The sequence below is a fragment of the Nerophis ophidion genome, linkage group LG01 (assembly GCF_033978795.1).
Source record: "Nerophis ophidion isolate RoL-2023_Sa linkage group LG01, RoL_Noph_v1.0, whole genome shotgun sequence".
NCBI lineage: Eukaryota > Metazoa > Chordata > Actinopteri > Syngnathiformes > Syngnathidae > Nerophis > Nerophis ophidion.
The window spans coordinates 52,113,038-52,137,258 of NC_084611.1; the positions used below are offsets into that span (position 1 = coordinate 52,113,038).

At 42.8% G+C, this 24,221-nt stretch overlaps 1 protein-coding gene across 2 annotated transcripts in view; it reads left to right on the forward strand.

The window, feature by feature from the left end:
* melk (maternal embryonic leucine zipper kinase) overlaps positions 1 to 23,863 on the forward strand; it is a 61,566-nt gene extending 37,703 nt beyond the window's left edge. For both annotated transcript variants that reach the window (XM_061906918.1, XM_061906928.1), the window contains 5 exons: positions 1,258 to 1,546; positions 20,865 to 20,961; positions 21,040 to 21,193; positions 21,259 to 21,362; positions 23,406 to 23,863. In XM_061906918.1, coding sequence (XP_061762902.1) covers positions 1,258 to 1,546; positions 20,865 to 20,961; positions 21,040 to 21,193; positions 21,259 to 21,362; positions 23,406 to 23,583 — 822 coding nt within the window. In that variant the 3' untranslated portion in view covers positions 23,584 to 23,863. The remainder of the gene's footprint in view (positions 1 to 1,257; positions 1,547 to 20,864; positions 20,962 to 21,039; positions 21,194 to 21,258; positions 21,363 to 23,405) is intronic.
* The last annotated feature ends 358 nt before the right edge of the window (positions 23,864 to 24,221 follow it).

Below are 24,221 nucleotides of genomic sequence, written 5' to 3' on the forward strand. Positions count from 1 at the left end.
GAATCCGAGGTTCGACTATCCGACGTAGCCTCCTCTCCAGTGCATACACAATCTGTGTAAATATATTAGTCTGTGGTTAAAAGGACTTGAAATGACTCGAAACTCGAAAAAGCAGGACTTGGGACTTGACTTGAGACTTTTCAGTTTTGACTTGGACTTGACTCGAGACCTGACTCGGACTTGAGGGCAAAGACTTGAGACTTATTTGTGACTTGCAAAACAATGACTTGGTCCCACTTCTGTGTGTAGACTTGTATACATAAATTTCATCACATGATACATTTTTATGAAAATATTTGCTAATAAATGTGAAATTTTGGTTAGGAGAATATTGTTGGATTTTGACTCAAAATAGCAGGAAATTTATCCTAAGCTGACATAGATTTAAAAATTTTTCTGGGGGGGCTTGCCCCCATACCCCCCTAGCAAGCGAGTGCACAAAGTGCACTCAGGTGCGGCCGCTGTGCAGCCTTCCGCAAAGCGGTGTTTTAGGATTAAAAATGTTCAGCTGATTTTGTAAATCTTCATTCCCATCCCTTATTATAACTGGCAGCATACTAAAGTTAGCATTCAATTTCGCATTCGCACGCTACATTTTTAGCCATTTTTGCCGCCAAACTCCTCAGTCATATGCCTTGGTACTTGACATGTTAACTAATGCTAACTTTACCATACTAACTTTTTTGGGGGGTAATTTGAAGCTGAACATTGCCGAGTCATAAAACTTAGGAATTAACGCATGCTAAACGTTAGCATGTTAACCATTGCATTTTGGAATGCCAACGTTAGCATGCTGACTTTTTTTTTTGGCCAATTTTGCATGTGTATGTTTCCTAGTCGTATAACTGTGTACTTGATGCATTAGATCTGTTAGCATGTTAAAGTTAGCATTTAAGATCACCTTATGCATTTCAGGATTTGCATGCAATTTGCTCCGAAATGGCAATTCTTTTTTTTTTTTTTTTTAATGTTTTTAACCCAGGATGTGTTTATTTTCTTTTTAAAAGTTAAGTTACAGTACAAATTATTGTCATACACACACTAGGTGTGGCGGAATTATTCTCATGATCACCCCCCGGGAGGTGATGGTAGCAGTGAGCAGCAGCGGTGGCTGCGCCCGGGAACCATTTTTGGTGATTGAACCCCCAATTCCAACCCTTTTAAATGTGTTGTAGACCATGTAAAAAAACAGTGTGCAAATGTCCCGCAGCCATTTCTTCTAAACTAATCTCAACCTCCATCCTGTCTTTCCAAAAGAGGCCGGCGTCTCCCCTTATGGACAACAGATGTGTTCAGACCACGACCCCTGAAAAAGGTCACAATCTGGCGCAGCACCGTCAGGAGAGGAAGCGGCGAGGCCGTTACCCGACCTGCGAGAACAAGGAGAATGTGGCCCTGCAGGAAACTGACGTGGAGATATTTGCGCTGCCGCCGCCTCGCACTCCCGCCTCCGGCAAGAAGCACCCGCGCCCCGGCAGGAACGTTGTGACCACGCCCAACCCAAGCTTGTCCAATGGTACCAGAGGCACTGCTCTGACACCTAAAGGTAGGAGGAAGACTACTGTGTCATCTGGGCTTTATTCACCTGTCCCAATACCGTATTCTCCAGACTATAGGGCGCACTTAAAATCCTTTCTTTCCCCTCAAAACTCGCCAAATGTTCTGGTTTTGCTTATAGGCCTCGCAGCTATTTTATTTGGCACTTGCTGAAATGATAAGTGCGACCGGTAAATGGCAGTCACACATAAGAGATACATGTAGACTGCAATATGACTCAAGTAAATAACACCAACATTTTATATGTTCCATTGAGAATATAGAATGTGGAAGACCTCTTCCCTCCGGGTTCCATGGACCTCCAAGGAGAGACATGACTGGAGCAGTTTTGTCACTTTGTTTATTACTTCAATAAACTCAGTCTCCGGTCGGGTCGCTTTTCAGCTATTCCTCTCTAAACTGCTCGCTCCTCCGGTCGCTTTTCAGCCTTCCCCGGCGTCGTCTGTGTCTCGCTCTTTGTCGCGTTCGCCACTGGCTCCCCAACTCCTTCTGCCTCTCCTGCTGCCCTTTGACACATTGAGAGGTGATTACAGAAATGCGCCCAGGTGGGCAATCTACGCACCTGACGCCCATCTCGGAGCCGACCCCGGCGCGCCCCGCTGGCCATGCCTATTCACATAGAACATTACACACGGCGCTCAAAAATTCATCAGAATGTTTTTGTAACGTTACGGGGTGCGTGGCTTCGCTGGTAGTGATACCTCCAACGCAGAAAACCAGCTGGAGCGGCGTGCAGGTAGGGTTGAGGTTTTAATTAATTTAAATTGTCAATGGGTTGTAATTGGATAGCGCTTTTCTACCTTCAAGGTACTCAAAGCGCTTTGACACTATTTTCACATTCACCCATTCACACACACATTCACACACTGATGGCGGGAGCTGCGATGCAAGGCCCTAACCCCTAATCAGGAGCAAGGGTGAAGTGTCATGCTCAAGGACCCCACGAACGTGACAAGGTTGGTAGTAGGTGGGGATCGAACCAGGAACCCTCAGGTTGCTAGTACGGCCACGCTCCCAACCAGTCCATAGCGGATCTAAAGTAATAGTGAGAGTCCAGTCCATAGTGGATCTAACATACTAGTGAGAGTGTAGTCCATAGTGGATCTAACATAATAGTGAGAGTCCAGTCCATAGTGGATCCAACATAATCGTGAGAGTCCAGTCCATAGTGGATCTAACATAATAGTGAGAGTCCAGTTCATAGTGGATCTAACATAATAGTGTGAGAGTCCAGTCCATAGTGGATCTAACATAATAGTGTGAGAGTCCAGTCCATAATGGATCTGACATAATACTATAAGTCAAATCCATAGTGGATCTAACATACTACTGAGAGTCCAGTCCATAGTGGATCTAACATAATAGTGAGAGTCAAATCCATAGAGGATCTAACATAATAGTGATAGTCCAGTCCATAGTGGATCTAACATACTAGTGAGAGTCCAGTCCATAGTGGATCTAACATAATCGTGAGAGTCCAGTCCATAGTGGAGCTAGCATAATATTGTGAGAGTCCAGTCCATAGTGGATCTAACATACTAGTGAGAGTCCAGTCCACAGTGGATCTAACATAATATCCATCCATCCATTTTCTTCCGCTTATCCGAAGTCGGGTCGCGGGGGCAACAACCTAAGCAGGGAAGCCCAGACTTCCCTTTCCCCAGCCACTTCGTCCAGCTCTTCCCAGGGGATCCCGAGGCGTTCCCAGGCCAGCCGGGAGGCATAGTCTTCCCAACGTGTCCTGGGTCTTCCCCGTGGCCTCCTACCGGTTGGACGTGCCCTAAACACCTCCCTAGGGAGGCGTTCGGGTGGCATCCTGACCAGATGCCCGAACCACCTCATCTGGCTCCTCTCGATGTGAAGGAGCAGCGGCTTTACTTTGAGTCCCTCCCTGATGGCAGAGCTTCTCACCCTATCTCTAAGGGAGAGCCCCGCCACACGGCGGAGGAAACTAATTTCGGCCGCTTGTACCCGTGATCTTATCCTTTCGGTCATGACCCAAAGCTCATGACCATAGGTGAGGATGGGAACGTAGATCGACCGGTAAATTGAGAGCTTTGCCTTCCGGCTCAGCTCCTTCTTCACCACAACGGATCGGTACAACGTCCGCATTACTGAAGACGCCGCACCGATCCGCCTGTCGATCTCACGATCCACTCTTCCCTCACTCGTGAACAAGACTCCTAGGTACTTGAACTCCTCCACTTGGGGCAGGTCTCCTCCCCAACCCGGAGATGGCATTCCACCCTTTTCCGGGCGAGAACCATGGACTCGGACTTGGAGGTGCTGATTCTAGTTCCGGTCGCTTCACACTCGGCTGCAAACCGATCCAGTGAGAGCTGAAGATCCCGGTCAGATGAAGCCATCAGGACCACATCATCTGAAAAAAGCAGAGACCTAATCCTGCGGTCACCAAACCGGAAGCCCTCAACGCCTTGACTGCGCCTAGAAATTCTGTCCATAAAAGTTATGAACAGAATCGGTGACAAAGGACAGCCTTGGCGGAGTCCAACTCTCACTGGAAATGTGTTCGACTTACTGCCTGCAATGCGGACCAAGCTCTGGCACTGATCGTAGAGGGAGCGGACCGCCACAATAAGACAGTCCGATACCCCATACTCTCTGAGCACTCCCCACAGGACTTCCCGAGGGACACGGTCGAATGCCTTCTCCGAGTCCACAAAGCACATGTAGACTGGTTGGGCAAACTCCCATGCACCCTCAAGAACCCTGCGGAGAGTATAGAGCTGGTCCACAGTTCCACGACCAGGACGAAAACCACACTGTTCCTCCTGAATCCGAGGTTCGACTATCCGGCGTAGCCTCCTCTCCAGTACACCTGAATAAACCTTACCGGGAAGGCTGAGGAGTGTGATCCCACGATAGTTGGAACACACCCTCCGGTCCCCCTTCTTAAAGAGAGGAACCACCACCCCGGTCTGCCAATCCAGAGGTACCGCCCCCGATGTCCACGCGATGCTGCAGAGTCTTGTCAACCAAGACAGCCCCACAGCATCCAGAGCCTTAAGGAACTCCGGGCGGATCTTGTCCACGCCCGGGGCCTTGCCACCAAGGAGCTTTTTAACTACCTCAGCGACCTCAGCCCCAGATATAGGAGAGTCCACCACAGATTCCCCAGGCACTGCTTCCTCCATAGGAAGACGTGTTGGTGGGATTGAGGAGGTCTTCGAAGTATTCCTTCCACCTATCCACAACATCCACAGTTGAGGTCAGCAGAACACCATCCGCACCATACACGGTGTTGATAGTGCACTGCTTCCCCTTCCTGAGGCGGCGGACGGTGGTCCAGAATCGCTTCGAAGCCGTCCGGAAGTCGCTTTCCGTGGCTTCCCCGAACTCCTCCCATGTCCGAGTTTTTGCATCAGCGACCGCTGAAGCCGCACACCGCTTGGCCTGTCTGTACCTGTCCACTGCCTCCGGAGTGCTATGAGCCAAAAGGACCCGATAGGACTCCTTCTTCAGCTTGACGGCATCCCTCACCGCTGGTGTCCACCAAGGGGTTTTAGGATTGCCGCCTCGAGAGGCACCAACTACCTTGCGGCCACAGCTCCGATCAGCCGCATCGACAATAGAGGTGCGGAACATGCTCCACTCGGACTCAATGTCCAGCACCTCCCTCGTGACATGTTCGAAGTTCTTCCGGGGATGGGAATTGAAACTTTGTCTGACAGGAGACTCTGCCAGACGTTCCCAGCAGACCCTCACAATGCAGGTGCCACGATAAGGTGGCACCTGAGCTGCCACCTTATCGTGGTAGAGGAGTTTGCGTGTCCCAATGATCCTAGGAGCTATGTTGTCCGCTTTACGCCCCCTGGTAGGGTTTCCCAAGGCAAACAGGTTCTAGGTGAGGGATCAGACAAAGAGCAGCTCGAAGACCTCTATGAAGAAGACAAATCATGGACCCAGATTTCCCCCGCCCGGACGCGGGTCACCGGGGCCCCCTTCTGGAGCCAGGCCCGGAGGTGGGGCACGATGGCGAGCGCCTGGTGGCCGGGCCTGTTCCCATGGGGTCCAGCCGGGCACAGCCCGAAGAGGCAACGTGGGTCACCCCTCCAATGGGCTCACCACCCATAGCAGGGGCCATAGAGGTCGGGTGCAATGTGAGCTGGGCGGCAGCCGAAGGCGGGGCACTTGGCGGTCCGATCCTCGGCTACAGAAGCTAGCTCTTGGGACGTGGAACGTCACGTCACTGGGGGGGAAAGAGCCTGAGCTAGTGCGCGAAGTGGAGAAGTTCCGGCTGGATATAGTCGGACTCACTTCGACGCACAGCAAGGGCTCTGGAACCACTTCTCTCTCTGACATAATAGTGAGAGTCAAATCCATAGTGGATCTAACATACTAGTGAGAGTCCAGTCTATAGTGGATCTAACATACTAGTGAGAGTCCAGTCCATAGTGGATCTAACATACTAGTGAGAGTCCAGTCTATAGTGGATCTAACATAATAGTGAGAGTCCAGTCCATAGTGGATCTAACATAATAGTGAGAGTCCAGTCCATAGTGGATCTAACATACTAGTGAAGAGTCCAGTCCATAGTGGATCTAACATAATAGTGAGAGTCCAGTCCTTAGTAGATCTAACATAATCGTGAGAGTCCAGTCCATAGTGGATCTAACATGATAGTGTGAGTCCATTCCATAGTGGATCTAACATAATAGTGTGAGAGTCCAGCCCATAATGGATCTAACATAATAGTGAAGTCCAGTCCATAATGGATCTAACATAATAGTGAAGTCCAGTCCATAGTGGATCTAACATAGTATTAAGAGTCCAGTCCATAGTGGATCTAACATAATCGTGAGAGTCCAGTCCATAGTGGATCCAACATAATCGTGAGAGTCCAGTCCATAGTGGATCTAACGTAGTATTAAGAGTCCAGTCCATAGTGGATCTAACATAATCGTAAGAGTCCAGTCCATAGTGGAGCTAGCATAATATTGTGAGAGTCCAGTCCATAGTGGATCGAACATAATAGTATGAGAGTCCAGTCCATAGTGGATCGAACATAATAGTATGAGAGTCCAGTCCATAGTGGATCAAACATAATAGTGAGAGTCCAGTCCATAGTGGATCTAACATAATCGTGAGAGTCCAGTCCATAGTGGATCTAACGTAGTATTAAGAGTCCAGTCCATAGTGGATCTAACATAATCGTAAGAGTCCAGTCCATAGTGGAGCTAGCGTAATATTGTGAGAGTCCAGTCCATAGTGGATCGAACATAATAGTATGAGAGTCCAGTCCATAGTGGATCGAACATAATAGTATGAGAGTCCAGTCCATAGTGGATCAAACATAATAGTGTGAGAGTCCAGTCCATAATGGATCTAACATAATAGTGAGAGTCCAGTCCATAGCGGATCCAACATAATAGTGAGGGTCCAGTCCATAGCGGATCTTACATAATAGTGAGAGTCCAGTCCTTAGTGGAGCTAGCATAATATTGTGAGAGTCCAGTCCATAGTGGATCTAACATAATAGTGTGAGAGTCCAGCCCATAATGGATCTAACATAATAGTGAAGTCCAGTCCATAGTGGATCTAACATAATCGTGAGAGTCCAGTCCATAGTGGAGCTAGCATAATATTGTGAGAGTCCAGTCCATAGTGGATCGAACATAATAGTATGAGAGTCCAGTCCATGGTGGATCGAACATAATAGTATGAGAGTCCAGTCCATAGTGGATCGAACATAATAGTGTGAGAGTCCAGTCCATAATGGATCTAACATAATAGTGTGAGAGTCCAGTCCATAGCGGATCCAACATAATAGTGAGAGTCCAGTCCATAGTGGATCTTACATAATAGTGAGAGTCCAGTCCATAGTGGAGCTAGCATATTATTGTGAGAGTCCAGTCCATAGTGGATCTTACATAATAGTGAGAGTCCAGTCCATAGTGGATCTAACATAAAACTGAGAGGCCTGTCCATAGTGGATCTAACATAATACTGAGAGTCCAGTCCGTAGTGGAGCTAGCATAATATTGTTAGAGTCAAGTCCATAGTGGATCTAACATAATGTTGTGAGAGTCCAGTCCATACTGGATCTAACATAATAGTGAGAGTCCAGTCCATAGTGGATCCAACTTACCAGTGAGAGTCCACTCCATAGTTGATTTAACATAATAGTGAGAGTCCAATCCATATTGGATCTAACATACTAGCGAGAGTCCAATCCATAGTGGAGCTAGCATAATATTGTGAGAGTCTAGTCCATAGAAGATCTGTCATAATTGTGAGAGTTCAGTCCATAGAGGATCTAACATTATAGTGAGAGTCCAGTCCATAGTGGAGCAAGCACAATGTTGTGAGAGTCCAGTCCCTAGTGGATCCAACATAATAGTGAGAGTCCAGTCCATAGTGGAGCTAGCATAATATTGTGAGTCAAGTCCATAATGGATCTAACATAATAGTGAGAGTCCAGTCCATAGTGGATCTAACATAATAATGAGAGTCCAGTCCATAGTGGATATAACATAATCGTGAGAGGTCAGTCCATAGTAGATCTAACATAATAGTGTGAGAGTCCAACCCATAATGGATCTGATATAATAGTGAAGTCCAGTCCATAGTGGATTTAACATAAAAGTGAGAGTCCAGTCCATAGTGGAGCTAGCATAATATTGTGAGAGTCCAATCCATACCGGATCTAACATAATAGTGAGAGTCCAGTTCATAATGGATCTAACATAATAGTGAGAGTCCAGTCCATAGTGGATCTAACATACTAGTGAGAGTCCAGTCCATAGTGGAGCTAGCATAATATTGTGAGAGTCCAGTCCATAGTGGATCTAACATAATATTGAGAGTCCAGTCCATAGTGGATCAAACATAATAGTGTGAGAGTCCAGCCCATAATGGATCTAACATAATAGTGAAGTCCAGTCTATAGTGGATCTAACATAATTTTAAGAGTCCAGTCCATAGTGGATCTAACATAATAGTATGAGAGTCCTGTCCATAGTGGATCTAACATAAAAAGTGTGAGAGTCCAGTCCATAATGGATCCAACATAATAGTGAGAGTCCAGTCCATAGTGGATCTAACATAATATTGAGAGTCCAGTCCATAGTGGATCCTACATAATACTGAGATTCCAGTCCATAGTGGAGCTAACATAATATTGTGAGAGTCAAGTCCATAGTGGAGCTAGCATAATATTGTAAGAGTCAAGTCCATAGTGGATCTAACATACTAGTGAGGGTCCAGTCCATAGTGGGTCGAACATACTAGTGAGAGTCCAGTCCATAGTGGATCTAACATACTAGTGAGAGTCCAGTCCATAGTGGAGCTAGCATAATATTGTGAGAGTCCAGTCCATAGTGGATCTAACATAATATTGAGAGTCCAGTCCATAGTGGATCAAACATAATAGTGTGAGAGTCCAGCCCATAATGGATCTAACATAATAGTGAAGTCCAGTCTATAGTGGATCTAACATAATTTTAAGAGTCCAGTCCATAGTGGATCTAACATAATAGTATGAGAGTCCAGTCCATAGTGGATCCAACATAAAAAGTGTGAGAGTCCAGTCCATAATGGATCCAACATAATAGTGAGAGTCCAGTCCATAGTGGATCTAACATAATATTGAGAGTCCAGTCCATAGTGGATCCTACATAATACTGAGATTCCAGCCCATAGTGGAGCTAACATAATATTGTGAGAGTCAAGTCCATAGTGGATCTAACATACTAGTGAGAGTCCAGTCCATAGTGGATCTAGCATAATATTGTGAGAGTCCAGTCCATTGAGGATCCAATATAATTGTGAGAGTCCAGTCCATAGAGGATCTAACATAATAATGAGAGGCCAGTCCATAGTGGAGCTAGCATAATATTTTGAGAGTCCAGTCCATAGTGGATCTAACATACTAGTGAGGGTCCAGTCCATAGTGGGTCGAACATACTAGTGAGAGTCCAGTCCATAGTGGATCTAACATACTAGTGAGAGTCCAGTCCATAGTGGACCTAGCATAATATTGTGAGAGTCCAGTCCATAATGGATCCAACGTAATAGTGAGAGTCCAGTCCATTGTGGATCTAACGTAATAGTGAGAGTCCAATCCATTGTGGATCTAACATAATCGAGAGAGTCCAGTTCATAGTGGATCTAGCATAATCGTGTGAGAGTCCAGTCCATAGTGGATCTAACACAATAGTGTGAGAGTCCAGCCCATAATGGATTTAACATAATAGTAAAGTCCAGTCCATCGTGGAGCTAGCTTAATATTGTGAGAGTCCAGTCCATAGTGGATCTAACATAATAGTGTGAGAGTCCAGCCCATAATGGATCTAACATAATAGTGAAGTCCAGTCCATAGTGGATCTAACATAATCGTGAGAGTCCAGTCCATAGTGGAGCTAGCATAATATTGTGAGAGTCCAGTCCATAGTGGATCGAACATAATAGTATGAGAGTCCAGTCCATGGTGGATCGAACATAATAGTATGAGAGTCCAGTCCATAGTGGATCGAACATAATAGTGTGAGAGTCCAGTCCATAATGGATCTAACATAATAGTGTGAGAGTCCAGTCCATAGCGGATCCAACATAATAGTGAGAGTCCAGTCCATAGTGGATCTTACATAATAGTGAGAGTCCAGTCCATAGTGGAGCTAGCATATTATTGTGAGAGTCCAGTCCATAGTGGATCTTACATAATAGTGAGAGTCCAGTCCATAGTGGATCTAACATAAAACTGAGAGGCCTGTCCATAGTGGATCTAACATAATACTGAGAGTCCAGTCCGTAGTGGAGCTAGCATAATATTGTTAGAGTCAAGTCCATAGTGGATCTAACATAATGTTGTGAGAGTCCAGTCCATACTGGATCTAACATAATAGTGAGAGTCCAGTCCATAGTGGATCCAACTTACCAGTGAGAGTCCACTCCATAGTTGATTTAACATAATAGTGAGAGTCCAATCCATATTGGATCTAACATACTAGCGAGAGTCCAATCCATAGTGGAGCTAGCATAATATTGTGAGAGTCTAGTCCATAGAAGATCTGTCATAATTGTGAGAGTTCAGTCCATAGAGGATCTAACATTATAGTGAGAGTCCAGTCCATAGTGGAGCAAGCACAATGTTGTGAGAGTCCAGTCCCTAGTGGATCCAACATAATAGTGAGAGTCCAGTCCATAGTGGAGCTAGCATAATATTGTGAGTCAAGTCCATAATGGATCTAACATAATAGTGAGAGTCCAGTCCATAGTGGATCTAACATAATAATGAGAGTCCAGTCCATAGTGGATATAACATAATCGTGAGAGGTCAGTCCATAGTAGATCTAACATAATAGTGTGAGAGTCCAACCCATAATGGATCTGATATAATAGTGAAGTCCAGTCCATAGTGGATTTAACATAAAAGTGAGAGTCCAGTCCATAGTGGAGCTAGCATAATATTGTGAGAGTCCAATCCATACCGGATCTAACATAATAGTGAGAGTCCAGTTCATAATGGATCTAACATAATAGTGAGAGTCCAGTCCATAGTGGATCTAACATACTAGTGAGAGTCCAGTCCATAGTGGAGCTAGCATAATATTGTGAGAGTCCAGTCCATAGTGGATCTAACATAATATTGAGAGTCCAGTCCATAGTGGATCAAACATAATAGTGTGAGAGTCCAGCCCATAATGGATCTAACATAATAGTGAAGTCCAGTCTATAGTGGATCTAACATAATTTTAAGAGTCCAGTCCATAGTGGATCTAACATAATAGTATGAGAGTCCTGTCCATAGTGGATCTAACATAAAAAGTGTGAGAGTCCAGTCCATAATGGATCCAACATAATAGTGAGAGTCCAGTCCATAGTGGATCTAACATAATATTGAGAGTCCAGTCCATAGTGGATCCTACATAATACTGAGATTCCAGTCCATAGTGGAGCTAACATAATATTGTGAGAGTCAAGTCCATAGTGGAGCTAGCATAATATTGTAAGAGTCAAGTCCATAGTGGATCTAACATACTAGTGAGGGTCCAGTCCATAGTGGGTCGAACATACTAGTGAGAGTCCAGTCCATAGTGGATCTAACATACTAGTGAGAGTCCAGTCCATAGTGGAGCTAGCATAATATTGTGAGAGTCCAGTCCATAGTGGATCTAACATAATATTGAGAGTCCAGTCCATAGTGGATCAAACATAATAGTGTGAGAGTCCAGCCCATAATGGATCTAACATAATAGTGAAGTCCAGTCTATAGTGGATCTAACATAATTTTAAGAGTCCAGTCCATAGTGGATCTAACATAATAGTATGAGAGTCCAGTCCATAGTGGATCCAACATAAAAAGTGTGAGAGTCCAGTCCATAATGGATCCAACATAATAGTGAGAGTCCAGTCCATAGTGGATCTAACATAATATTGAGAGTCCAGTCCATAGTGGATCCTACATAATACTGAGATTCCAGCCCATAGTGGAGCTAACATAATATTGTGAGAGTCAAGTCCATAGTGGATCTAACATACTAGTGAGAGTCCAGTCCATAGTGGATCTAGCATAATATTGTGAGAGTCCAGTCCATTGAGGATCCAATATAATTGTGAGAGTCCAGTCCATAGAGGATCTAACATAATAATGAGAGGCCAGTCCATAGTGGAGCTAGCATAATATTTTGAGAGTCCAGTCCATAGTGGATCTAACATACTAGTGAGGGTCCAGTCCATAGTGGGTCGAACATACTAGTGAGAGTCCAGTCCATAGTGGATCTAACATACTAGTGAGAGTCCAGTCCATAGTGGACCTAGCATAATATTGTGAGAGTCCAGTCCATAATGGATCCAACGTAATAGTGAGAGTCCAGTCCATTGTGGATCTAACGTAATAGTGAGAGTCCAATCCATTGTGGATCTAACATAATCGAGAGAGTCCAGTTCATAGTGGATCTAGCATAATCGTGTGAGAGTCCAGTCCATAGTGGATCTAACACAATAGTGTGAGAGTCCAGCCCATAATGGATTTAACATAATAGTAAAGTCCAGTCCATCGTGGAGCTAGCTTAATATTGTGAGAGTCCAGTCCATACTGGATCCAACATAATAGTGAGAGGCCAGTCCATAGTGGAGCTAGCATAATATTGTGAGAGTCAAGTCCATAGTGGATCTAACACACCAGTGAGAGTCCAGTCCATAATGGATCTAACATAATAGTGAGAGTCCAGTCCATAGTGGATCTAACATACTAGTGAGAGTCCAGTCCATAGTGGAGCTAGCATAATATTGTGAGAGTCCAGTCCATACTGGATCTAACATAATAGTGAGAGTCCAGTCCATAGTGGAGCTAGCACAATATTGTGAGAGTCAAGTCCATAGTGGATCTAACACACCAGTGATTGTCCAGTCCATAATGGATCTAACATACTAGTGAGAGTCCAGTCCATAGTGGATCTAACATACTAGTGAGAGTCCAGTCCATAGTGGAGCTAGCATAATATTGTGAGAGTCCAGTCCATAGTGAATCCAACATAATAGTGACAGTCCAGTCCATAGTGGATCTTACATAATCGTGAGAGTCCAGTCCATAGTGGAGCTAGCATAATATTGTGAGAGTCCAGTCCATAGTGGATCGAACATAATAGAATGAGAGTCCAGTCCATAGTGGATCGAACATAAAAGTGTGAGAGTCCAGTCCATAATGGATCTAAGATAATAGTGAGATTCCAATCCATAATGGATCTAACATAATAGTGAGAGTCCAGTCCATAGTGGATCTTACATAATAGTGAGAGTCCAGTCCATAGTGGATCTAACATACTAGTGAGAGTCCAGTCCATAGTGGGTCGAACATACTAGTGAGAGTCCAGTCCATAGTGGAGCTAGCATAATATTGTGAGAGTCCAGTCCATAGTGGATCTAACATAATAGTGAGAGTCCAGTCCATAGTGAATCTAACACAATAGTGACAGTCCAGTCCATAGTGGATCTAACATAATAGTGTGAGAGTCCAGCCCATAATGGATCTAACATAATAGTGAAGTCCAGTCCATAGTGGATCTAACATAAAAGTGTGAGAGTCCAGTCCATAATGGATCTAACATAATAGTGAGATTCCAATCCATAATGGATCTAACATAATAGTGAGAGTCCAGTCCATAGTGGGTCTTACATAATAGTGAGAGTCCAGTCCATAGTGGAGCTAGCATAATAGTGTGAGAGTCCAGTCCATAGTGGATCTAACATAATACTGAGAGTCCAGTCCATAGTGGAGCTAACATAATATTGTGAGAGTCAAGTCTATAGTGGATCTAACATACTAGTGAGAGTCCTGTCCATAGTGTAGCTAACATAATATTGTGAGAGTCCAGTCCATAGAGGATCCAACATAATAGTAAGAGTCCCGTCCATACAGGATCTAACATAATAGTGTGAGAGTCCAGTCCATAGTGGATCTAACATACTGGTGAGAGTCCAGTCCATAGTCAATCTAACATACTAGTGAGAGTCAGTCCATAGTGGATCTAACAAAATAGTGTAAGAGTCCAGTCCATAATGGCAGTCTCCTGGAAAAATTGAGATGGTTGGTAAATGTGATGTTGTCAAGCGGCATTCAAATAAAACTCGCACTAATATTAAATTTGTTCATGTTAAGGTGCGGGCCGTGTGTCTGAGACCCCTGGTTAATACATAGCACAAAGCAAAACAAAACTTTGTACGCTGTGTTCTTTCATTTTAAATTTCAAAAGAGTCTTGTGTCTCCCATAGTTTTCTTTATTTTATGAAACGGGTCAAAATGGCTCTTTGAGTGGTAAAGGTTGGCGACCCCTGCTGTAGATGATGATACATATGTACAAAATAAACCACGTTAGTACATCAACCGAGGAAAATGTTTAAACTACATACATGGCATACTGTAATTTGAATTTGATACTTTTTTATTTTGATAGATTGAAAATGAACACCATTGAGTTGACTGATGAACATTATCACATTTTCATTCAGAAAATATAAATAAGGACAAATAAAGATAGAATACTATTAACTGCAACATGTATGTGTAAAAAAAAAACATGATTATTACATTTTTAGAATGTGCTTCTTCTATTTTTAAACACAGAAAACAATCTAAAGGTTTCTTTATTTTTAAGTTATCGTGCAGGGATTTTACCATTCCGGCCCACTTGGGAGTAGATTTTTCTCCATGTGGCCCCCGATCTAAAATGAGTTTGACACCCCTGATCTAACATAATAGTGTGAGAGTCCAGTCCATAGTGGATCTAACATAATAGTGAGAGTCCAGTCCATAATGGATCTAACATAATAGTGTGAGAGTCCAGTCCATAGATTGAATTATTCTAACAGGTGGGAGCAGCGATGGAGAAGGCTCTATCACACAGGTCTGGAGCTTTGTTCTGAGTGATGGGGAGCGGAGGTTGGCATCAGGGTTGTTATAAATCTGTTTTTGAAGCAATATAAAACAAAAATCGAGTGCGCTACTTGTTGATTCACTCTCAACTTGTTCGCTGTCTTTGGCCGTCTATTTCTGCTCCAAGGAAACAGGAGGCCAGAACATTAAGAAAACAATCCTCCAGTCCCCAAAATAAACAATGAAACGCCCGTCACTTCTCCTCAATATGGTCCATGTAGTTTTTGTGCGAGCGGCCCCTCCTCTCCTTCTCTCTCTCTCTCTCTTTCTCTCTCTCTCTCTATCTCTCTCTCTCTCTCTCTCTCACTCGTTCTTTCTCTCGCTCGCTCTCTTTCGCCGCTTTTGATTGTCTCCTCGCTGTCCTAATGGCAACAGCGCCACAAACCACATGACACGTGTTTGCAAGGAAATTATAATATTATTGAGTAATTTATTACTGAACTGCTGTTTTCGCCACTCTGTCCAAAGCCATTTTCTTTTTCTCTGATTCCTCCCTCATTATTTTCCCGCTTAAAAATGAACACACACACACACTTGTCACTGTCAACGCGGCTTATCTGGAGCTAATTCTGCTGGCTCAAGTGAAAGAGATGAATAGAAGTGGTCTGTTGGTGAAGCCTTAATTAGGAAAGTGATAGTGTCCCACTCACCTTTGGCGTTCCTGGTAATGCATGTCAAAACTACTGGAGAGATGACCACATTATTGGCGGCGATATTTGGCATTAGGGCTGGGCGATACGGCCTTTCGTTAGTATCTCTATTTTTAGGGCCATGTCACGATCCACAATATATATCTCCATATTTTGCCTTAGCCTTGAATGAACACTTGATGCATATAATCACAGCAGTATGATGATTTTATGTGTTCTTCATACTGCATCAATATATGCTCATTTTAAACTTCCGTGCAGAGAGGGAAATCACAACTAAGTCAATTGACCAAAACTCTATTTATTAGATAGATAGATAGATAGTACTTTATTGAATCCTTCAGGAAAATTTAAATTCCAGCAGCAGTGTACAGAGTTGAGATACATTTAAAAGTAAAAAGTAAATAACGGGGGTTTAAATGGAAACAAAATAGAAAAATATTACAATAAAAATAAAAATAAAAAGTAACAATGGGAATAAAAATATAACAGTAAAATAAGAATATAGCAATAGAAACTAGGCAGTAGTGACAATGTTATGAAAAAGTATTGCACCGTTATTGTTTTGCATCCCCCGTCATCCTAGTACATGTGAATAATGCTTTTTAATAGACTGTATTTCTATTCACATTTGAATAATGCTTTATAATAGACTATTTGTTATTCACATGTGAATAATGCTGTATAATAGACTGTATTTATATTATTCACATGTGAATAATGCTGTATAATAGACTGTATTTATGTGATTCACATGTGAATACATTTTTCTTTTTAAAACCGATACTTCCCGATATTACATTTTAAAGCATTTATCGGCCGATAATATTGGAAGTCCAATATTATCAGACATCTCTATTTTTAACCCAATTAGCTAAAATTACATAATCTCCCACGGCACATCAGACTGTATCTCACGGCACACTAGTTGAAAAATACTGTCCTTGACTAGTAATAATCGATATCGGCCCTGATATCGGACGATCTCTAATCAAAACTCAGGAGTGTTATTTTCACGCCACCTGTAGGAGGCAGCACTTGCTCTAAAGCCGGGGTCCACACCATGTGAGTTAGAAGACCACTGGACTGGTGATTCGTCTTTAGCAGGTTGATCTCAAGTATTTTCCCAGCTTGCAAATTGCCCCACAAGATGAAGTGCGGTAAAGTAAGGCTAGTTCTCTAAGGTACACTATTGGTATTTTTGCACACACACACACACACACACACACACACACACACACAGAAGGGATGTGTGTGTGTGTGTGTGTGTGTGTGTGTGTGTGTGTGTGTGTGTGTGTGTGTGTGTGTGTGTGCGTGCGTGTGTGCGTGCGTGTGTGTGTGCGTGCGTGTGTGTGTGTGTGTGTGTGTCCCTCGACATGCTGTGTGACAGGTGTAGCTGTCTCCTTCCCCCCACTCTCTGTCCCACGTGGGCTGTAGTGATGTGCTCCCTGAGCTCTTCCTCTGACTCGGTGTGTGCATTCCCAACTTTGCTGTCAAATATCAGAGACGAGCACATTAAACCGCACACAGTCTTCCTCTTTTGCTTCCCCTACAAGTCACTCCAAGGTCGACTTGATCTCTTCAGCGAGCAAGCATACAAACAATACGTTGAAAGCTGATGCTACAGTTGACATACCGTATTTTTCCAACTATAAGGCGCACTTAATATCCTTTAATTTTCTCAAAACTCGACAGTGGGCCTAATGTACTGAATAATGTTGGTTGAGCTTACCGACCTCTAAGCTATTTTACTCGCTACATGATGAAATATGTGTGACCACTTTGATGGCAATATGACTCAAGTAAACAACACCAATCAAAGCACTGTGTCAGACACTGCTCTGAAACCTAAAGGTAGGAGGAAGACCACTGTATCTGTCATCTGGGCTTTCTTGAAGTGTCCCAATACCGTATTTTCCGGACTACAAGGCACAATTAAAAATCCTTTTTTCCCCCTCAAAGCTTGACAGTGCGCTTTATAACCGCCTAATGTACGGAATAATTCTGGTTTTGCTTACCAACCTCAAAGCTATTTTTTTCGGCACTTGGTGAAATAATAAGTGTGACCAGTAGATGGCAGTCACGCATAAGAGATAGGTGTAGACTGCAATGTAACTCAAGTAAACAACACCAACATTTGAAATGTTCCATTGAAAATATACAACATTACACACAGTGCTCAAATATCTATCAAGATGTTTTAGTACGACTTTGGTGTGTGTGTGTGTGTGTGTGTGTGTGTGTGTGTGTGTGTGTGTGTTTGTGTATATATATTGGGGTGTGTAAAAAATCGATTCAATTTTGAATCACGATTCTCAGGTTGTGCGATTCAGAATCGATTCTCATTTAAAAAAAAATCCTTTTTTTTTATCCATTTTTTTTTTTTTTTTTTTTAATCAATCCAACAAAACAATACACAGCAATACAATAACAATGCAATCCAATTCCAACACCAAACCTGACCCAGCAACACTCAGAACTGCAATAATCAGAACAATTGAGAGAAGACACAAAAAAGACTCAGAACAAACCAATAGTAGTGAAACAAAAATTAATATTATCAACAACAGTATCAATATTAGTTATAATTTCAGCATAGCAGTGATTAAAAATCCTTCATTGACTTTATCATTAGACATTTATACAAATAAAAAAAAGAACAATAGTGTCCCAGTGGCTTACACTTGCATCGACCGAGATAAAGTTGTGTTGTTGTTTGTCTTGGATGTTGTTAAACCATTTGATTACTGCTGCTGTATTTCTCCATTGGTTGAGTGGTGTTTTGTCCTTGATTTTTGCGTTGATTCTGTCCAGGATTATTTTGCTGATTTTTCCTATTTCGGATTTAGTTGGGTTTATTAGTCGGCATGTTGGGTTATTTGCGAAGTTGGGTTTGTGGTCCTTCAATGTGATGAAGGCTTCTTTGTTGGCTGTGGCGTCCATCCTGTCCTCAATGTCCAGTTCGGTTGCGATCCGCTTGTTTTCCAGGTGGATGTTCTGTAAAGTGTTGGGTTGCGCTTTTTTGTATGATTTGGTGATGCTTTTGTCCAGTAAAGAGTTATGTTCTGGTATGTCCATTCTGTAGAAGTTTGTGGTTTTATCGGCGGCTATGATGAGGTTGCTTACTTTCTTGATGCGCTCCGTGTCATTTTTCAGCTTGGCGAGGAATGGGTTGCGGGCTGGCTTAAATTTGACTGATTGTATCATTTTGAGCATGTCGTTCTCAAAGTCCTTTAATTCCTTGACAGTGGGTGGGTTCTTGGTAGATTTGAATCCGTAAGTTTCCTTTTGCGTTCCTTTTGTTTCAGGGTGGAGGAAAAAGTGTGCTTTCCACCGCATCCTTCTTAGGAATTGTTCCGTCTTTTCTATGAGTCTTTGCTTGTAGTCCTTCTGCGCGGGTATGGGAATGTTCATTGTGGAGTAGGCGATGCTGAACTTTTCCATTTCGGATCGTCGTACAGTGCTCAACAAATGTCAATTTGGAGCGGAATATGTCTTGATTGGATTATCCAGAGAATAGTGCTCGATACCGTGGTAGAGCGTTCAAAACAAGATGGAATAATCACAACGCCTCCTTTAGAAACCAGACATTGCGGAATTCTACAGAACTCAGCAAACACATTTGGAACCTCAAAGACAATAATGTTGAATATTCAATAACATGGCAAATTCTTGCATCCAACACGCCTTACAACAGTGGTAATAAAAGATGCAACCTATGCTTAAAAGAGAAACTGTTTATTATATATCATCCAGATCTATCATCCCTCAACAAGCGCAGTGAAATCATTTCAACATGCCGCCACAGACGGAAACACCTCCTAGGTAACACATGAGCCAATCACCACACCCTACGCCTGCCTGTACCCACCCACTCTGTGCCCTATATAAACCATTGTATGTGAATGCTTCCATTAAAATCTCCTGATGATTGAGGGAACCCCTCATGAAACAGTTCTGTAGAGATGAAGTAGTCTTGTGATTTTTTTCCCACACCTACATACATACATATATACGTATATATACATATATGTACATATATACATACATGTATTCGTATATATGTATATATATATATATACATATATGTGTATATATCCACACATATACACGTATATATACATACATTATATACACGTATATATACATATACACATATACACGTGTATGTATATACAGAGGGGTTAGTGCGTCTGCCTACAAATACCAAGGTCCTGCCGTCCTGGGTTCAATCTCAGGCGCGAGATCTTGTTGTGTGGAGTTTGCATTTCCTCCTTGTGAATGCGTGGGTTCCCTCCGGGTACTCCGGCTTCCTCCCACTTCCAAAGACATGCACCTGGGGATAGGTTGATTGGCAACACTAAATTGGCCCTAGTGTGTGAATGTTGTCTGTCTTTCTGTGTTGGCCCTGCGATGAGGTGGCGACTTGTCCTGGGTATACGCTGCCTTCCGCCCGATTGTAGCTGAGATAGGCGCCAGCGACCCCAAAAGGGAATACGCGATGGATGGATGGATGGATGGATGGATGGATATATATATATATATATATATATATATATATATATATATATATATATATATATATATATATATATATATATATATATATAAATAATATACAGTACAGGCCAAAAGTTTGGACACACCTTCTATTCAATGCGTTTTCTTTATTTTCATGACTATTTACATTGTATATTGTCATTGAAGGGATCAAAACTATGAATGAACACATGTGGAGTTATGTACTTAACAAAAAAAAGGTGAAATACCTGAAAACGTGTTTTATATTTAAGTTTCTTCAAAATAGCCACCCTTTGCTCTGATCACTTTTTTGGCATTCTCTCGATTAACTTCAAGAGGTAGTCACCTGAAATGGTTTTCCCCTCACAGGCGTGCTTGAAGCTCATCGACTATACATATAAAAGGACAGATTTTAAAAAATAGCAATCAAAAAAAGCTAATGAGAATTTTTTTTTTTTTTTTTTAAAGTGGTAGAAAATGAACTTGGGACTTCCCGCGGGCTGGATTTTGGACTCTGGCGGGCCGTAGTTTGGGGACCCCTGGTCCAAAAGTCCGTAAATAGAAGTTCCAGTATTTATAATACTTGCAAATGAGGCACAGAAGTGTAGGAAAGCAAAATAACTGGACACTGTTGAATACATCAGTGAGTTTTTTTCTTTAAAAACATTTTACATTTATTAACACATTTAAACACACTGAAAAATAATAATTGATTCCTGTTTGGGTGTGTGTGTGTGCTGCAGTTGGAGGCAGCGGTTCTAAAGAGCTCGTTAAAAAGAAGGCAGCAGAGAGCAAAGTGTCGACGAACCTTGAGATCCTTGCTTTCAGCCCTGAGCGAAGGTGAGCCTCATCTTGGTTCAAGATGAGAACCATCAGGTTTAAAAACCAAGACCGCCTGCTCTCCATATTCCTCCACAGATCTCGCTCCCTTGACATGGCGGCCAGCGACAGCGGCAAGAAGAAAAGAGCCGGCCGAGTGTTCGGCTCCCTGGAGCGAGGCCTGGACAAGGTGATCACCATGCTCACCCCCGGCAAGAAGCGGGCGCTGCGCGACGGCCCGCGCAAGATCAAGGTTGGTTGAGGAATGCGGCATGTTTCCTCACGCGGTGTCTTGATTGCCGTCCTCTGCCATCCCAGGCTCAGTACAACGTGACCCTGACCGGGCAGACCAACCCAGACCAGGTGCTCGATCAGATCCTCTCCGTCCTGCCGTCCAAGCACGTGGATTTCAGCCAGAAAGGGTACGAAAGGTGTCTCCGTCTCAATCCATCAATGTTTGCTTATATAGCCCTAAATCACAAATGTCTCAAAGGGCTGCACAAGCCACGACAACATCCTCGGTTCAGAGCCCACATAAGGGCAAGGAAAAACTCACAACCCAGTGGGATGTCAATGTGAATGACTATGAGAAACCTTGGAGAGGACCGCAGATGTGGGCTACCCAGCCCTCTAGCGGAGACTGGATGCAATGGACGTCGAGTGGGTCCAACATAATAGTGTAAAAGTCCAGTCCAAAGTGGATCTGACATAATAGTGCGAGCGTCCAGTCCATAGTGGATCTAACATAATAGTGTGGGAGTCCAGACCATAGTGGATCTAACATACTAAAGAGAGTCCAGTCCACAGTGGATCTAACATAATAGTGTGAGAGTCCAGTCCATAGTGGATATAACATAATATGAGAGTACAGCTCATAGTGGATCTAACATAATAGTGTGGGAGTCCAGTTCATAGTGGATCTAACATAATAGTGTGGGAGTCCAGTTCATAGTTGATCTAACATAATAGTGAGAGTCCAGTCCATAGTGGATCCAACATAATAGTGTGAGTCCAGTCCATAGTGGATCTAACATAATAGTGTGGGAGTCCAGTCCATAGTGGATCTAACATAATAGTGAGAGTCCAGTCCACAGTGGATCCAACATAATGGTGTGAGTCCAGTCGTTTTCTGCTCTTTTTTTATATACATACACATGCATACATACAAAGAGCAGAAAACGAAACATCATCATCTGGTACAACACCCCATTCAGCAAAAACGTCTCAACCAATATCGTCCACAAGTTCCTCACTCTGATCGACAAAAACTTCCCCAAAGGCAACACCCTAAGAAAAATATTCAACAAGAACAACATTAAATTGAGCTACAGCTGTATGAATAACATACAACAAATCATTTCAAACCACAACAAAGCAATTGCTAAAGGACTCCCTTCCCCCAGACTAAACGACTCTGAAACCAATAAGGAATGTAACTGTCGCAAGAAACCTGATTGCCCTCTCAACGGAGGGTGCTCACAGACATCAGTCGTTTACCAAGCAAAGGTAACACGCAAGGACATTAACACATCCGACACGTACGTAGGATTAACCGAAGGATCGTTTAAAGCCAGATGGAATAATCACAAGGCCTCCTTTAGAAACCAGACTGCGGAATTCTACAGAACTCAGCAAGCACATGTGGAACCTCAAAGACAATAATGTTGAATATTCAATAACATGGCAAATTCTTGCATTCAGCACACCTTACAACAGTGGTAATAAAAGATGCAACCTATGCTTAAAAGAGAAACTGTTTATAATATATCATCCAGATCTGTCATCCCTCAACAAGCGCAGTGAAATCATTCCAACATTCCGCTACAGGCGGAAACACCTCCTAGGTAACACATGAGCCAATCACCACACCCTACGCCTGCCTGTACCCACCCACTCTGTGCCCGATATAAACCATTGTATGTGAATGCTTCCATTTAAAATCTCCTGATGATTGAGGGAACCCCTCATGAAACAGTTCTGTAGAGATGAAGTAGTCTTGTGATTTTTCCCACACCTACATATTGCGCTCTACCACGGTATCGAGCACTATTCTCTGGATAATCCAATCAAGACATATATATATATATATATATACATATATTTATGTATGTGTATATATATATGTATGTATGTGTATATATAGATATGCATGTATATATATATATATATGTATATGTATGTGTATATATATGTATGTATATATAATGTATATAAGTGTATATATATATATATGTATATATATATGTGTATATATATATGTATATAAGTGTATATATATATGTATGTATGTATGTATATATTTGTGTATATATATGTATATATAAGTATTTAAAGGTATATACAGTATAGGTGTAATATGATCAAACTTTCTTGTTCTTGTCAAACGTCTAGCAGCCGCATTTTGTAGCAACTGTCTCCAAGCGGAACACAGGTCCACATAATGCGCCCTCTCCGGTCTCCCTCAGGTACACGGTGAAGTGTCGAACCTGGGGCGACTTCGGCAAGGTGACCATGGCCTTCGAACTGGAGGTGTGTCTGCTGCACAGGCCGGAGGTGGTCGGGGTACGTCGACAGCGCCTGAAAGGAGACGCTTGGGTCTACAAGCACCTGGTGGAGGACATCCTCTCCGCGTCCAGCATCTAAACAACAACTCCGCTCCTTTTTAAACCCTTCATGTACAGTTAGTCCCTTTTTAATATACATTATTGTTTCATTTAACGTATTATTTGTGCATCTCTTAAAGTCTGCTTGACTTGTGAGCATGACTACGCTTAATATACTTGTTGTCTCATCTTTTTTATATGCACTAGGTGAATATTTGTATCAGTACATGTATCTCTGACCTGTCGGTCACCAAGTATGTTACATCTACGGATTGAATATTTGTACATTTTAATAAAAAACATTAAATATTTGAAAACAAGCCCCATTTGTTCTTTGAGTTTGTGGTTTCTTTCCAGTGATATTTAAAGTGGATCATCTTTAAATTGCTCTGCGATGAGGTGGCGATTTGTGCAGGGTGTACGCCACCTTCCGCCCGAATGCAGCTGAGATATACTCCAGGAACCCCCGTGACCCCAAAGGGGACAAGCGGTACAAAATGGATGGACGGATCTTTAAATTACTTAACACGGATGGATGTATGTCCATGTTTTCTTACTTTATGACAGAGGTGTCAAAGTCGTTTTTACCGAGGGCCACATCGCAGTCATGTTTGGCCCCAGAGGGCCGCTTCTAACAGTGAGTACTATTATTTCACCATTTTATTATATATATTTTTT